Source organism: Alligator sinensis, unplaced genomic scaffold (assembly GCF_000455745.1).
Source record: "Alligator sinensis unplaced genomic scaffold, ASM45574v1 scaffold346_1, whole genome shotgun sequence".
Classification (NCBI taxonomy): Eukaryota; Metazoa; Chordata; order Crocodylia; family Alligatoridae; genus Alligator; species Alligator sinensis.
The window spans coordinates 119,157-135,918 of record NW_005842765.1 but is presented as its reverse complement, the minus strand read 5'-3'; the positions used below and the strand labels follow the sequence as shown (position 1 = coordinate 135,918).

The window sequence follows — 16,762 nt, the reverse complement described above, 5'->3', positions numbered from 1 at the left end:
TGCCAGTTTTACTGGCATTTGCCAGTGCCAGTAGCCAATCAAAGTAAGGTGGGGCGGGGGGAAGCAGGGCCTGGTTGTTCATCTAGGGGTGGAGGGGCATGGAACTAAAAACAGCCCCTGGACCAGAGGGGGAAGTGTCCCCATGACCCCCATGGATGCTTCTACTTCCCCTGATCCTGCAAGCAGACCCCACCAGCTCCCATGGGCCCCACTAGCCCCTGCCCCCCCCATCCCTCCAAGCCCCCCATGGGCTGTGTTTGCTGCCCCTGATCTCTTTCAAGGCCCCTCTCCATCCCAATTTACCTGGGTATCTAAATGCCCTTTAACATCCCCAGATGTCTGTACACACCCTTTTAGACCAGCTTCTAAAAAAGCTGAAAGGTTTGCCAAATATTGCTCCCTTGTGCTATATCACTTTGAAATGTATCATTTTAGTGAAAAATGATCAGAAATAAATATGCCAAGGGATTAACTTGGTACTGCTTGGTTTATGATGTTGCCAGAGATTGATGATGGAATGCCTTGAGATTTAAATGCAGTTTTGTATGTTAATACGTGTTTAACAGTGTACAGTTACAACACATCTTAAGTCTTTTAGTCTTAGATAGGCTTCAATTAACTAGTAGTAACTTCCTTAAGAATAAAATTTTCAGTACTAGTTTTAACATCCACATAGTCTGCAGCATCCAGAATCGCCACGGGCAATATCCAGGTGTTGCTTTTGAAATCAAATCTTTATCCAAATCTTGAATATAAAATTTTCTTTTGACTTGGTGCATAGCAATCTTGTTACAAGCTTGTGGAAGTCACTTTTTAAAATAAAGAATGTTGTTCTGGGTATTACCTGAGGAAATGAATTAGACTGCATTTCCTCATCCTGGTAGGCTCATCCCTAATGTAATCAATATATTAATATTCAGCAGAGTTACTGTCTTGTTTTGCAATTATGTAATAATGACTTAATTGCAGCAGTTTGTAATCTTAATTTTTTTTTTAAGTATTTTAGTCAACGATTAGTTTCTGATGAGCACTGGTATAACTATCAAGCTACTGTACTAAAATCTTCTTTGAGTGAGAACAAGGATTTTTCTTATTCTTTGGTTTCCTCTAGCAGTGAAAGGACTATGGATCTGATACTGGAAATGTGCAATACTAATTCCATCCACTGGTGTGGAGTTTCAGGAAGGCAACTTGGAAAGCTACATCCCAGTTCATCCCTCCATCTTGCACTTACACTATTGTCTTCAGTGCAGGGACTACAAGTAAGACCTCACTGTTAGCAATACAGTCTTGTTTATAGAGTGGATATTTTATAACAGCAGTTCATAAGTTTATTCTTACTAATAACATTTGTACAAATCTTTTTTTCTATTAGAGTGTTTCTGGCTTAAGACTGACAGATACGTTTTTGAAGAGAACATACGAGTATGATGATATTGCACAAGTCTGTGTAGTTTCTTCAGAAGTAAAAGAAGAAAGCTGAAGAAAAATCCTGTAATACTTCTGCTCTGGTTTTAGACCAACTTCCTACATCTTACAGCTAAATGGCAGGCAGCCAAATGTTAAAAAAAAAAAAGAACTGTACCTATCCATAAACAATGCAAGCATGTTTATTTAACTTTCTTCTCCAAGCATTTTTGGAATATTTTAAAATATGTTTTAAACAGATAATTATATATATATTTTATCTATTATTTGACAATAAAGCCTTTAAAATAATGTCTAAGAATGGAGCTTTGTCAAGTTATAATGCAATACTATATGGAATGTTCAGCCAGTTTAAAGATTACAAGTTACCAATGTTTTGAAACGGCTGCTATGACTGTAGAACTGTAGCCTGTAGCAATGACTGTCAGCCTACTTGAACCTGGAGAGACTAGTCCCTAAGTGATACATTCTTGTAGTGCGTCTCACTTTTGCCCCTCTCTCTCAATGGCATACCTTGGACTGACTGCACTATGCAGGTTCTCTTCTTTTTGCTTACTCACACATGCTTGTTCATCACTTTTCCCTAGACTTCTTGCTTACTGTGATACTTCATATTCCCCAATCAGTAACTCTGATCTTTATTACAGAATATATACATTAATTTGAAAAAATTAGTTGCTGAATGTTTGATAATTACACTGGCCCTCCCCCTTCTCACTCACTCCCTGCCTCTTCCCCCCCCATTATTTTTGCTGATATTTTTACATAGGTAAATGTGGAACTGTTGCAGTTGTGGGTCTTTACAGCCTTAACAAAGGCTTGCATTTACCATTCTTAGTCAAGCATTCATAAATTAGGAAATGCCAGACTAAGATGGTCAGTGTCTCATTAAATAAATGATGAAATGCCTTTATTTAAATGCAGTTTAAATTAAAATTGCCCCCTCCCCCTTAAATCCTCTAGTACATCATGATACAATTCTTAACTTTGTGGGCCTGTGTCTTACTCAGTATTCTGAAATAACACTCACTAACAAACTTCTATTCAATATTTTTTTCTCCTTCACTGTTCTATGTGGAATCTTCTGGTATTTTTAGCCTTTTTAAACTCTAGCACGTGTCTTAACTATGCACATAGTATGACCTGAGACACAAAGTTGGACAAGTTTGGGTATGTTTTCAGAGGTGTCACAAAGCACATCCTGGCACAGTAGTAGTCACACCACCAAATCCAGTCTCTTTAGCAAAGCAAGAATAGAATTTATTAAGGCCACTAGAATTTACCAAAGTTCAGTTAACATTTAAGATTTTTTTTTTTTTTTTTAATCTTTTGTTCTCACAGAGGCTGAACTTTTTTCAGAAAACTTCAGCCAAAGGAAGGTCCCCAGCATGGAAGGCTTCAGCCCAAACTGGATGAGTTGAGCAATATTAAAAGCAAGGTCTTATAATGAGACATGGCAGGGAACCTTATAGCAGCTGTTGTGAGCAGACTTGCCTATAGTAAAAAACAGGGGGAAGGTTATGCTCACTAACTTGTCACACTTCTCAACAATGTAGATACTTAGAAAATTTGTCAAAATTGCTAGTCATACTTAATGAGTAAACTCACGTTGAATGTTCAGCTCCTCTTAAGTCAAACTACTTGCCCAATGAGATAAGCCAGCAGTTCCCAAACTCTTGACAGATTACGAACCACCAATTTTAAAACGATACATTTTGTAAATGTTATATTTCAACTGTAAGTACCACCAGCAAATTTTTCTCATATAAAGTAATTCTAATAAATCTGTTAATGCGTACCACTGGTGGTATGCATACCACATACTGGGAACTGCTGAGTTAGGCTATAGCATTTTAGGACCAGGCCACTTCACCAGTCGCTTTGCTGCTTAGTGCTAAAAGTATTTTTTTATTCTAAGAAGTCTCAAAGAAAGCAAGTACTATCTTTTTAGTACTGCTTAAAATCCTTGGCTGCTTGCAGACTTCACAAAAAAAAGTGCTTTACCAGAACCAGCAGCATGTTACTTCAACCTGGCTCTGCAGCATCTGTATAGATCGGGTACTTCAGTGGGGCTTTGACTCTTTTAGCTAAAGCTGATTTAATCAGCTGTTAGATGAAAGTTCCAAAAAGCCCCACTAAAGCATCTGATCTATGCAGATGTTGAGCAAGCCAAGTCCAACTAATGCGCTGCCTCTTCTGGGCATGCGCTCGGCTTGGTGTAGGAGAGTGCAGAATTTAGTGCCATTTGTGTGTGCTTTGTTTTTGTTTTTTTAACATCTGCAAGCAGCCATTGCGATTAGGCCAATCTATGCAAGAGGTACTATAGTATAATGAATGAAAGGGAAATGCTATCTACTCTAAGTTTCTTGTACCAATTTTTAGCAAATCGTATAGTTAGTTGTTTGTCTCGTCTGGAAAATGCTTGGAAGGTTAGGTCCAGCCACTTCCTTTGAGAAGTTGCCTTGCCTGGTTCAGCGGTCAAATCAGAAAACAACTCCATTGACATGGCCTTTTTCCCCCTAAGCCTGCTGAATTAAGTAAATGGCATTTCACTTCCAAATAATGGTGATTTTTACATTTGTCCTTTAAAATTACTTCTTGTATGAACCAGTGTCAAACGTACCTGCATTTTTTTTGTAATGTGACTTTGTTGGTCAGAATGAAAGGCCACAACTTCTATACAAAAGTAGTCACTTATTTTCTAAAAATGCTGTTAAAACTAAAACTTTGATCTCCTTGTAACAAGATTCTCATGCTCTTTACATTCAGCCTGTAGCTGAAACTATGGTTCCAGTCCTAGTCTCTTTGCAAATTACCTCCTTTCCATAGGACATCCAGAGCCAAGAATGTAAGGTTGCCTTGCACTTCTTTTTTTTTCCTCCCATTCAAATAACTAGCTTGTAGGTCCAACTACTTGAGCTAGGGTTAAAAAAAACCATACACAATACCCTATATGTCCCTTCTAAGCTGCAGTTGAATACAGAATAGAATGCCCTCATGTAATGCAATGTCTAGTCTGTCAAGCTAAACAGAGATGGGTAAATCAAAACTATACAGAAAAACTGAAAATAACATTAGTTTATGCCTATCTTCATACTGAGCCAACAGCTTTAAGGAGATGGAACTGTGTTAGTGTATAATTTCTGGTAGAAGATGCAGAAATGATGGACAAATCAGATGCAAGATTACTTGTATCTGCAAATAGGACAGATTTTCTTCATAAATTGCAGATACAATTCTCTTTCACCATCAACATAAATGATCAAATTTTAGGTCAACAAGGAAAGTTTTAAATGCACCCTTGACTATGGATAAATTACCTTAGTAGATGAAGTAGAAAGTGTTATCATGCAAATAATTCAGTTCTGTGCTGGAAGTGTGGTTAATATATTTAATAAAGAGAAAGGTATTTTGCCAGTAAACATAGAAGAAAACAAACATTCCTATACAAACCCCTCTGAAAATTCACATCTTAACAGAATGTCAAAAATGTATTATTTTCTCTTCTCCAGGGATTAGCATGCAGTTTTGCTGCTGAACTAGTAAAAATACAAAACCACTTAAGTTTTAAATGCACAATTATTTATTAAATTCTGTGATAAAGTATATTGTTAATCTCAAATTAAAGCAGTACTTGTTTAGATTGTGGTTTACCACTTCAGTTTCAGTATGAATTGTTCAAAGTAAAGTGCAATTACATATTGTAAGACTCTCCTCACCCTGTGATTATGTCATATGACTTTGTGAAATAATCTAGGCTGTTTAGGACAAAATAGATTTTAGCATGAATGAACCCTTTGTTCCTAGATGCAAATGGGAACAAAGACTTTAAATGACAGCTATTCTTACTGAGGAATGTCAGTGTTGTGGGTTTTTTTAAAACTATAAAGCTTCCTTCTGTTCATATATTAAAAAGAATAAATGTTTACAGATTGCACTGTCAACTGTAGCATGCTCTTGTTGGGTTAGCTAAGACCATCAGAACTACAGCAACTATTTTTGTTATGTAAACCATGAGCTAGAGTAAGATGGTTGCTCTTAGCTTTGTAATATGCAAAAACTGAAGTTGCCAACAAATTATAAAGATGGTTTCAAGAGTACAGTATGTAGCTTCCCTGGTAACTGCTCCATTCCACTTCCATCAGGGCTGGCTTCCCCAGAACAAATTCATCTAGGCAACACAATATTTTGTAGATGCAGGCAGAAAGCATGAATAATTATCCAAAACAGTAGTATCCATATATGCATGAATAAAGAAGTTTTCAATGCTAATTATTTCCACAGTCATATGACCAGTTTAACTAGTCACAGTTAAGGATTTTTATGTTCATGTTTAAATATATATACAGAGAAGAAAGCACAGCTTGCCATGCCTATACCATTAGTGCCATAAGAGAGACCTCCAGGGCTATCAAGATGGTTTTGGAGCTTGTGTGGCAGTAAAAATTCCTAAGCCTCCTACTATAATCCTCCTTTATCCACTCTGTCCCTCTGATTTCAGTATATCCATCTCATAGTTCAGTTTTATTTTCTTTTACTGTGCAATTTTTAATTCTCTCTAGTCTTTATCTTTACCACTTGCCTTCCTCCTGGTAAAACTGACAAGCATATTGTGCTGGTACCAACAGCCTGCAACAAGTAGGAGTGTTTTGCAGTCACAGGACTGCATCTTAGGTAAGTTTTTCACATCTACATTGAACTCCATAATCTCCACAGGAATGTCACATAGAGAAGGCAGCCTGCTTAGGCTATTGTTTCGCAGCAGAGCCATCCACATCTTCATTATCAATGTACCCCTTATTATGTAAGTTTTAGAACTAAATTACTATGCAAGTATGGCAGCAACCAACAAAGCAATATTCCTATCTCCCCACTCAGCAGCCCTGGAGATCATTCTAACACACAGCCTGAAAGTGATAACAATTTATATGCAGAGATTTTCATAAGTCACTTATTCTATTTACTATGTATTAATTTACAAAGGATTCACTATACATTCATGATATGTTCAAATTTGTGTGCAATGGATCTGTTTAACAGATTTATTATTGTTTACAGAACACACACAAGATTTTCCAAGCAGAATAGTTACAATGGTGTTTTTGCTACTAACTACAATATATCTTTTGAGTTCTATAAACACATGCCTTCTTTAAGTCAGGAATGCTCTTCAGTGCTCCCACTGAAAGATCTGCTCCGGACATGATTTCTCAGTTGCTCTATAAGCTCTGGATTCTGTTGCTGTATCTGTTGTGCAAACTGTTGTCCCCTGTGTTGAACAGTTTTACATAAATCAACAACTTAAAAACATCTGCTAAGCACGATTCATAAAAAAGCAGAATGCCTTGTAAGAACTGAAAGCTGATATACTTAAAATTAACCTTAAGAGAAAATCATGGAAATAAGATAATATTCATAAAATTACAGATTTTTTTTTAGTTGGGTTCTCTTTTTAGTGACAACTGGGCAATAAGGTCCATGGAAATTATTTTAAAAACCTGTTTTCTATCACTGGTGAGCAGCTACCAGTAACTTACCACTGCATACCTGTACTGGGAAATGAAGCTACTTTTGAATGGCTGCACTCCTTTTTCAAAGAGAAAACCTAGTCAGCAAATAATAATAGGAACTTGTTCTTCTGGTCAAAGGCAATCTCCTGAGAGTTTCACAGAGAGATTCTGGCATCTCCCTTGTGGACACGAAGTGGCATGGTCTGCACCAGGACTATCTAATTGGCTGCCTGTAGACCACATGTGGCTCACAAGGGGTTAAAATGAAGCCCAACTGCTGCAGCAGCAACCAGGGTCTTGAGGCTCCCCCTCTGTCCTCTGGCTTTCACTACATGCCACCACCCCAGGGGGCAAGACAGGGTGGGACAGGACAGTCCATGCCAGGAAGCACTTTTGTGGCATGGTGCAGCAGTAGACTTCACAGCCAGGCAGCTGAAGGTGAGGTAGGGTAACCAGGTGTGTGGGGGTAGCCCCCATGGCATGCAGACCCTGCTGGTGTGGCCTGTGCAACCCCAGGTGCTTAGAAGTTGGACATCCCTACTCTACCCTATGCTTGTAACATCCAGTTTCACACACAAGTTTCATTTGACCAAATAACACTGATCTGAATCAACCAGGGATATATCACTAAGGAGTTGAAAATAACATGTAAAAACAGATATGACACCTGCTTGCTGGAACAAGCACTTAGACAAAATCTGCTTCTTCATTTTGTCCAAGTAGCAGCAGTTTACTAGGGCTCCTTTAATTTGATGAGCATTTGGCTAGAAAGTTCACCTTCTAAGGGGAACCTCCTTCTGCCAGAGTTATTCACACTTGCTGGTTGGAACAGGAATTAGTAAAATATACTCTTTGGCCGCACACCCAGGCCCCATCTAGATGTTACATTTATGCTGTGATTAATGGTGTTAATTATGGCATAAAAGGGAAGGGTATTACATACACATGTACCCAATTTAAAGCACTCCAAAATGGGAAACAAGCCATAACAATGTTCATAGTATATAGTGTAGAACATGTTTATAACTGGTTTGTATAGCACCTGAAATTTAACATGTGGCCAGGGCCAATCAGCCCTGGCCTGAAGCTGCAGGGATGGGGAGCTAAAGGGCTTCTCTGCAGGGGACTTTAAACCCCATGCCCAGCATGTCTGGCTGGGCTGCGAGGCATGGGGAATCAGAGGCTCCTGGCATGGAAGCCAAAGGGCTTCCCCGCAACTGGGGACTTCAAACCCCAAGGTTGGTGGAGCTCTTCCACCAGGAGCCTCTGATCCCTGAAGCCAGAGATGCTAGGCACAGGGTTTCAACAATAAGCTGATTGTCAGCGCCAAGTTCAAGACCCAGGGCTGTCCAACTGAGGCCAACAGTCAGCTGATTACAAGGGATCTTGGTTTTCCCTGATAAAGAGAATCACAAATTCTCTGATAAAATAACCCCAAATCCATGATTAAAATGAAAGGCCCCTCATTCCCCCCCACAGCCCCCCTGGCACCTGTCACTCCCCCCACTACAGCCCCTTAGCCCTACTAGTGCACCTCACCCTACCCCCCCACAGCCCTGCTGGTGCCCCCTGCCCCCCACCCATAGTCCCCTGCTGGAGGGTGCCCACAGATGCCAGGGCTATGGGGCCACAGACCCAGCTCCAAGCCCTCTGCTTCCAGGAGGAGGCAGCAGCTGCTGCTGCTGCAGTAGAACAGAGCCCAGCTCCCCCTCTCTGCAGGCTCGGGGGAAAGAGGGGTGCAGTGGGTGTGACAATGAGATCCCTGTACAGCCTAGTTCTGCCCTGCAGTGCTGGCTCTCACCCACTGGGCTGCAGAGGCCCTGGGGGAGGGCAGTAGGGCAGGAGCCTGAGCCCACACCTCAGTGGGCAGCCGGACCTTGCCCCATGCACACATCTGGGAGCCACATTTCCCCCATGCCCCCCAGGAGTGTGTGCAGCTGCGGGGAGCTGGCCCCACCCTGCCCCCTGGACAAGCCGCCTATAGCCCTGTCCCACTCCCTGCTGGGACCCTGCAACCAGAGTGCAGACCCATATCCCAGCCCCAGCCCTACCCAACTCCCTCCCTTCCTATGGGGGCCTCAAGCCCTCCCCACCAAGTACCTACAGGAGCTGTTCTCCAAGCCGCCTGGGGGGCATGTGCACATGGCGCTCCCTGCCTGACTGCCTTCCTCCCATTCATTCCCAGTCCTGTGCAGGCTGGAACTCTGCCAGCCTGCAGAAAGCTCATTCCAAAACTGCAAAATCTGCAGGTTTCTCTGTTAAAATGAGAAATCTGCATTTTCTTCAGGTCAAGGGAGAAATCCACATTTTTCTCGTTTTCTCAATGAGAAATGGAAAACCCAGATCCCTGCTAATTACATGCCCAGACAGTTCCAGGTAAAATGGGCCTGGGGCTGTCCAGGCCATGACTGTCAGCCCCAGGTGCGGGGCTGCAGCACCTGGCTTTCAACTTATTGGCGCAGAAGAAGTCTGGGATTATGATTCCAGGTTTCCGTTGCACTGGCAAGTAGTAACAGTTTAATTAGGATCTGACTCCCAATATTAAGATTGCACCTGTGGCATGGCATTAAATGACTGTGTGCCTGTGTCTCAAGGCTAATCTGGAATTGTCTGCCACTGTAGAATCAAACTGCATGCTTGTTAAGTGGTATTTTCCATCAATTATATTATATGTGGGCTATGCTGTGTGCTGGCTTTCAGCTGGACAATCAAACTCCAACAGGTTGGATTCTTACTGTAGTTGAGCTCAACTCTTCAGTTGGTTGAAGCAACAGCTCTCCCAATTTAAATGTGAGCAGGCTAAAAGCAGATTATTTTCAGTCAGGGGCCCCCAACTTTGGAACTACTTGCATGCCCAGAACTGAAAACATGCAACTTTGAGCAGAACCTGTTTATTTTCATAGCTTTTCCTCAACTAAGCAAGGCTTGAGGAAACAAGTCTTTAGCTGTGGGGAGCTCAGAACTTTTAGAGTAGGCTGATGAATTGCTATTCAAAAGAAAAAATGTACAAGGACCTAGGCATTTCAATAGAAACTTTTAATGAATTGGTCAAAAAAGAAATTGTGCAAAAAGTGAAACAACACCATTTAATTGTTCAAACTGAATCAAGTGTGCAAAGAACATAAGCAATGAGATAATGGAAAGTAAGACCTGCTATTTTCAGTTTTAATTTTCTAAGGTTATCAGACAAGTAAAGGGGAAAAACTAATAAGCAGCTGTCCGTTAGTACAGAGTACAGCTATAAATGCAAAGAAGTTAAAATGGTAGATACATCCAAATACTCACGCATGTATGAGGCTTGACAAGTCAGTTAGGCCACCTACACCTGCAGCAGGACCACCAATGGCATTTGACATCATCCCTGACATTCTGGAAGAGTTAACACTGCATTGGTCATCATACAAAATCATAAACCACAGTTCTTTGCTGAACTGTGGTAAAGAACGGGGGTGAGCAATACAGGAAGTTATTCTGTACTAGCTCTAATTACTGGGGTATGGCTGTAAAGTCAACAATAGCAAGAATGCTATGTAAAAGTTTTAGAAATATGTTGTTCTCTGCCTTAGTTTTGCTAACTCAGACACCAGTATCTCATTTTATATTCATACTTACAATTGTTGAACTTGAGGGTTCTGCATTAAGCTTGCTGCCTAGAACAGATAAGATGCATCTCAAGTTATAATGCAATGAGTATTTAGGTATCATTCTGGGAGACATTAGAAACATAATATACATGTGTTTTATTACAACACATTAGCAAAATTAAGATCAATAGATATAAAATCCTCAACAAAACTCATTATAGAGATGATGCAACAGGGAGCCAGAGGGTTCCTGTTACTTTAAGAGAATACAGCAGACCAAGATCACTGTGTGGGGCTGCAGCAGCAGGAGCACATGCTTTAATTAAAGGGGAAACTCCTGTGTGTGGCTGAGTAGCCACATGACAAAAAGGGGGTGGGGCTTCGAGGCATATAAACCCATGGCCTGAGCCACAATGGGCAGTCAGACCCTGCATGCTGAAGAGAGAGAAGCTCCTGCCAGTTCAGGCTGGTGAGGTGTTAGTGCTATAGTTCATGGCAGGCTCCCAGGGCAGAGAAAGCCAGAAAGTGGGAAGGTTGCCTGGCAGTGGTATGACCACCCAGAGGGGAGACTTTGAGTTTAAAGCAGTTACTTGATTTTTTGTTACATTTGTTTTAGACTGGAGGACTGGAGGCCACACAGGAGTGCCTGGGAGGCACTCCAGATTTTCACTCCTATCCAGGGCAGGTTCCAACCGAGAGGGCCAGGGCCTAAGCCCCAACAGAGAGGAAGGGGCTCTCCAGCTGAGAGGTCCATAGGCCCAAGCAGAGCAAGATGGGCCAAGGGCCAGACCAGGCTGAGACTCAGAAGATGAGCCAGAGGAAGTGGACCTAGGCTGGCAGTCAACAGCGAGGGTAACCAGCAAGCTGAAGCTAAGAGGGCTGAAGCCCATACAAGCTGATGTGTGGATCTAGAGTAATATCTGCAGGGCATGTGCATGGCTGTAGGGGCAGAAGGAGGCCTGAATAGCCCTTAAGGTGGTGCTCTGAGGCACTGACAGGGCAAGAAGGGTCCCCACTTAGGGTACTGAAGAAGAGTACTGGGGGTCAGTTGGGTATGGGAGGGACTCACTGGCCAAGGCAAGATACAGCTTGCCCAGGGACCCTACGGCAGCCTCCCTTCTACAGCAAGAAATAATTCCATCAAGGCATGGCAGACAAGAAGGGAAGATACCCCAGGGAGCTGAGGGAGGCAAGAGCCATGTGGCCACCAGGGGCATCACAGCTGCCCCTGCTACAAATGTACTTCAAGGATAAGAAGATAATATATTCCATCATACTACATTCAATGAATACAAGTTAAAATTCACTACTGCTGGCCAGGATAATTAACCATTAAAAATAGGAAGTGGGGTGGCATTAGAGACATGCAAGCCCAATGCCTTGGAAATGAAAACGTAAGATATCAGATACTTGAGGAATCATTCATTATTTTTTTAAAAATGAATTAAGCATTTTAAATTAATTATTTCTCAATACTAATTTTCAATCACCAAAGCTAAAGAAAGCTCAGAATCTTATCTATTATTTTCCTCAGCTTTCTGATAATAGTTCTCATCTCTAGAATCCTCCAGTTAAGAATTTGGGAAGGGTCTTTAGTTTTGGGGATGCCATTATTATGATAAGTAACAATATCACAGAAACAGCAGAAGCAGTCTTCTCTGGTGCAGATGTCTTCAATTTTTGCACTGCATCTAATTTTTGTGAAGCGAGTCCTACAAAAATTTATTTTGGGAAACCATTTTAAGAACAGTCATTGAGTCACACACTTATTCCTTGATCTCACCTAGTCAACTGAATGTATGGCATTTTCATCATCATTAAACGGTTTTACCAATTATTGTTTCCTCAGAAAGCATCTCAAAGGTAAATTAGCCATTTTCTCTATTTACAGTTGGGAACACAAGATCATATTCAGTGCAACTGGATGGCAATGAGGTTGCACTTGCTTAGATCAGTACTAAGTTTGGTCCAAAAGGTTAAGGGGCTCAAAAAGGACCTTAAGTAAGTTACTCAAGGCCAGATAGGGGTCTACTGAACTCGAGGTAGATGCCAGCCAATTTCACAGACAGATCCTGGGGCCAACAGCCATTTTTGCAAGCCAAGCACAGCACCGTGCCCCACCCCCCATATGTCTCCGACTGGCTGAAGGGTCCCAATAGTCCCACCCCTCCCCACGGATTGCCAGATGGCCCCAAACTGCCACTTCGATTATAACACGTCAATTAATAGCTTCCACGGGCTTAATCCCCTGATTAATCCCACAGAAGCCATTAATCAATATGTTATTAAACACTCAGAGTGGCTGCTAATGGCTTCTGTAGGCTTGATTAGAGGATAAGCCTGCAGAAGCCATTAATGTCCACTTAAATTGCTTAATAATGCAACTATTAATAGCTTCCATGGGTTTAATTAAGGGATTAAGCCTGCAGAAGCCATTAATTGACACATTAAGCAATCCAAGCACTCGATAAAGGTGTAAAATGAAAGATCTTATGAAAATAAAGCTATGCGCAACATGATTTGTAACTAATAACAACTATATATACTTTATTAAAGGCTATTATAAAGAGAAGCTTACTGAAACAATGCTAATATTGAGACAGGCAGTTCACGCTAGGCACATATACACCTGACGCTACATCACTGTAGCAGCGCACTTCGGCGACGTAGTATTCATGGGCAAAACCCGTGATGCCACAGCTATGTTGCTGTAGCAATGTACTCCCCCATTACAGTGCACTGCTACAGCAACATAATGCCTAAAAATAACTGTGCATGGCACGGTGCACACAGCACAGTACCAGCTGTTACTACACCATCTGTTAGTACTTCCAGAAGGAAGTACTAAATGATGGCACTAACAATAGCGCCATAGCAGCACATGTAGACATGCCTGCTAGGTATTAAATGCAAGCATGCTGCACTCAGCCACAGTCGCAAGACATTCTCTGTCTCCATGGAATGAACCCGTGCCCATACACGGAGATGGCATGCTCAGCATCCAAATTCACTGAAATGGTGAAGCATATTTTTGCCAGGGCATAGAGATGAGGAAAGCGGTCACAGAGTCCCAAAACACAAACACAAGCATTTGGCACTCTTTGACAAACTTCATGTAAGCAGCATGTTCACTGTAATGTTCCTTCCCCCATCCCAAGATTGCTTTCAGTGGTTGAGGGTCACAACTCAGCAAAGGCACCTGGTTGGGGTCTAAAATGTGAACAGCACTAAAGAAAGAGGCAGCTGGTTATTTGAACCACGGTGGCAGTGATGGATCATACCTGTAGTACTGGTTCAGTTTTATAGCTATTGCCTGGAACAGGTCCCTTCTGCATTGGTTTTCACAAGGATAGCTTGATAATTCCTGTGATACCCTTTGTCCCAGTTTATCAAATCCATCAGCTTGTTGTATGTATGATGGATCACAGCCTGCCTAGCCTTCAAATCACATCAGGAGCTCCATGAACTGGGTGGCAATGTCAATCTCAAATGTTACTTGAACTTGAATGTCACCTCACCCTAAGAGATCGCAAAGCTTAAGCATGCAATGTATGCTGGGTGCAATTTCCAGCTCCTCATTCACAAACTGCTGGTAGTGCTGCATTTGCTTGGCATGGTAACAGAGCGCACTGAACCAGGAATTCCACTATGGGAGCACAGGCTCTGATACCAGTGGCCCAGTGCCATGAGTCTCCTCCCCACTTTGACTGGTGATGGAGTCCCTGTACTGGACCTTATTGCCTGTACAGTGCTTAAAGGCTTTCTTGAAAGAAGATACTAGCCTATTCACATTGGGGAACTGTGTACATCAGGTGTCACTTACTAGGGACAGAATGTGCACATTTCAGGTGACATGAACAGTGTTGGGCAGCATTCCTTGGACCACATCGGAGAAACCCTTGCACATGTACATGGCATTAATCAGACAGGAAGACTGAGATCTTGTTAAAAATGCTAGCCATAGCTGACAATTACCTACACAATGAGAGACAGTAGAAAAAATGACAAATGTAAGGTGGACCAGCTCACTGAAATACAGGCAGATCCTGGGCTGTCCACCTCCCTGGTACAAATAAAATGTGCAGCACAGTTATCTGGAGGGTTGGTGGCTTCATCAGCCACAATGGAAAAGGAATCAAAGTCTGCCACGTCAGCCTTCATGGACTGGACATGTAAAGCAATCACTGCAGGGAGACAGTGCTGGAACATGGAAAACTGCAAGTATTTGGCACATTTTGTTTCAGATAGTCCTTTAACTTCAGGTGATCAAGTTTCTCCAGAGGGATGTTTTTGGCCACTGTGAGAGCCTCCACAAACAAAAATGCCACCTCTTGGTTTGCAAAGCTGCTTTCCATAATCCTTTTAAACAGGGAGGACACAGTCATTTGCTTCTTGCTCTGACTTTCAGCCTCTGCAACAGCGTTCCACTTCATGCGTGCCTCAGACTTCAATGACAATCTATACTGGTTTTCCTAGACACATCCAGAGTTGCACTGCAGGAAATATAGAAGATTCTGCCTTCATCTGCATGGAAGGTCCCTGCAGGATACTGTCTTGCATGGCCCAGTGCTGAAATGTATTTGGCCATCTTAGAGGATTTCTTAGAGTTCACCCCCGCTCCTCCTCAGGTGGCAGCATGTATGCAGTAGCAGCATGCCTGTGGACACATTAAAAGCTGGCACCAAAACCTTCCCGCTTCCCTGGCTGGCCCTGGACTGAGCCTAAGTCAGAGGCACAGCCTCCGATTTGCTCTCTCTCCCCACCTCTCCCTCCCACTGTGCTTCAGGATGCCAGAGCTTTTTGCCCTTCTCTGTTCTTGCAGCTTTTTTTTTTTGTTTTTTTCTACCCCTCAACAAGCCTTTTTTACAGAACCCACCTGAAACTGGTTTTTGCAAAAATTCCAAAAAAATCACAATTTCAGTAAGTCCCTACAGTGAGAGAAAGTAAGTAACAAAACTCAGGAGTTGCTGGCAACTAAATGCACATTCACCAGATTTGACTAGAAAGCCTCTGGAAACATTACAAAAAAATATATTTCCTGTAGCTAGCTACATATTGAAGAGTAAGTACATTTATAACTCAAAACAGATTGGGACTCTGTACAATGCACTTGATCAATTAAGTCATATGCTGAGTTCCAGAACCACCTACTTCTTCTTGCAGACTATATGTAACCTATAAAACTGCAACAGGTGACTTTCTGGCTCCTGTCACAAGCTTGGTTATTTCACATCTTATGGCTAAGTGTTTCAGAGCTCACTGAGGACCTTCTTAGCATGCAGATATTTAAGTGTAATTTACTGTGCTCTATAGCAGAGAACAGGGTTGTCAACTATCAATAAGTTTACTGAATGTCAGTTCAAAAAAAAAAAAAAAAAAAAAAAAAAGGCTAAAATGACACAGTAAATTCCATTAAAAAACCCATTAACTGTCAATATAAACACTAAGCAGCTGCAGCTTCATTGAACCCCTGCAGACAGAGCAGAATAGCGCCACCTATTGTCTAAGCAGAAATGCAACACCCTGAAGGGAGTCTTCTCTCACCCATGTATTGCTGCTGTGTCCCAGGCTGCCTGTAATACTGCTGGGTCACAGGTAGAGTTCTTTAAGGATCTGTAACAGGACAGGGGGAGAGCACAGCTGGCAGGGGTAAGACATGTGCGTGGGCCAGGTATGGCAGCATGATGCAAGGTACAGTCAGGGTATCAGGGTGTGGGGGTCTCTGGGAGAGTGGGAGAAAGATGGGGCCACGCAGTGTAAAGCCACTGCTGCAGTCAATCAGGGTTGCCAACCAAAGAGTTTTTTTACTGCAAACTTTTAATCGACAACCAAACTTTTTTACTATGGTTGATATTAAACCCCTGAATTTAAACCCAGCCCTTCTAATTGGGGCCTAGCAGAAGAGTTACATTTACATTATGTAAAACATATATCAGTAAACATGTGTCAGTAAAAAGCTTGCAGATTGTCTGTAAAAAAGAAAAAAAAAGAAATTTCGTGTGTTGGCAGCCCTAGCAGAAAACCCGTCAGTGCTGCTGAAATCTACCAGATGGAATTCTTTAAAAAAGTAGGAGGGCTTCCTTCAAATGCCATCTTGAAAGAAGACAAGGTTCTTTGGGTGAATATGCTATCTTTTATTAGACCAACTTAAAAAGTTGGAAAAAATTTTTTAGCAAGCTTATAGTTTCATAGTAGCTAGGGTCAGGAGGGACCTGAACAGATCAGCTAGCCTGCCCCCCT

The 16,762-nt window shown here is 42.0% G+C and overlaps 2 protein-coding genes across 11 annotated transcripts in view; one reads left to right on the top strand and one right to left on the bottom strand.

Moving 5' to 3' along the window:
* TRAPPC13 (trafficking protein particle complex 13) overlaps positions 1–1,714 on the top strand; it is a 37,946-nt gene extending 36,232 nt beyond the window's left edge. For 5 of the 8 annotated variants that reach the window (XM_025216771.1, XM_025216770.1, XM_025216773.1 and 2 more), the window contains 2 exons: positions 1,112–1,262; positions 1,376–1,714. In XM_025216771.1, the coding sequence (XP_025072556.1) occupies positions 1,112–1,262; positions 1,376–1,483 (259 nt within the window). In that variant the 3' untranslated portion in view covers positions 1,484–1,714. The remainder of the gene's footprint in view (positions 1–1,111; positions 1,263–1,375) is intronic. The other 3 variants (XM_025216772.1, XM_006034717.3, XM_006034719.3) reach the window with 1 other exon arrangement.
* A 4,387-nt stretch (positions 1,715–6,101) lies between these two features.
* Positions 6,102–16,762, bottom strand: part of SGTB (small glutamine rich tetratricopeptide repeat containing beta) — a 40,994-nt gene continuing 30,333 nt past the window's right edge. For all 3 annotated transcript variants that reach the window (XM_025216774.1, XM_025216776.1, XM_025216775.1), the window contains 3 exons: positions 10,551–10,588; positions 10,224–10,307; positions 6,102–6,697 (listed from right to left, as the gene is read on the bottom strand). In XM_025216774.1, coding sequence (XP_025072559.1) covers positions 6,586–6,697; positions 10,224–10,307; positions 10,551–10,588 — 234 coding nt within the window. In that variant the 3' untranslated portion in view covers positions 6,102–6,585. The remainder of the gene's footprint in view (positions 6,698–10,223; positions 10,308–10,550; positions 10,589–16,762) is intronic.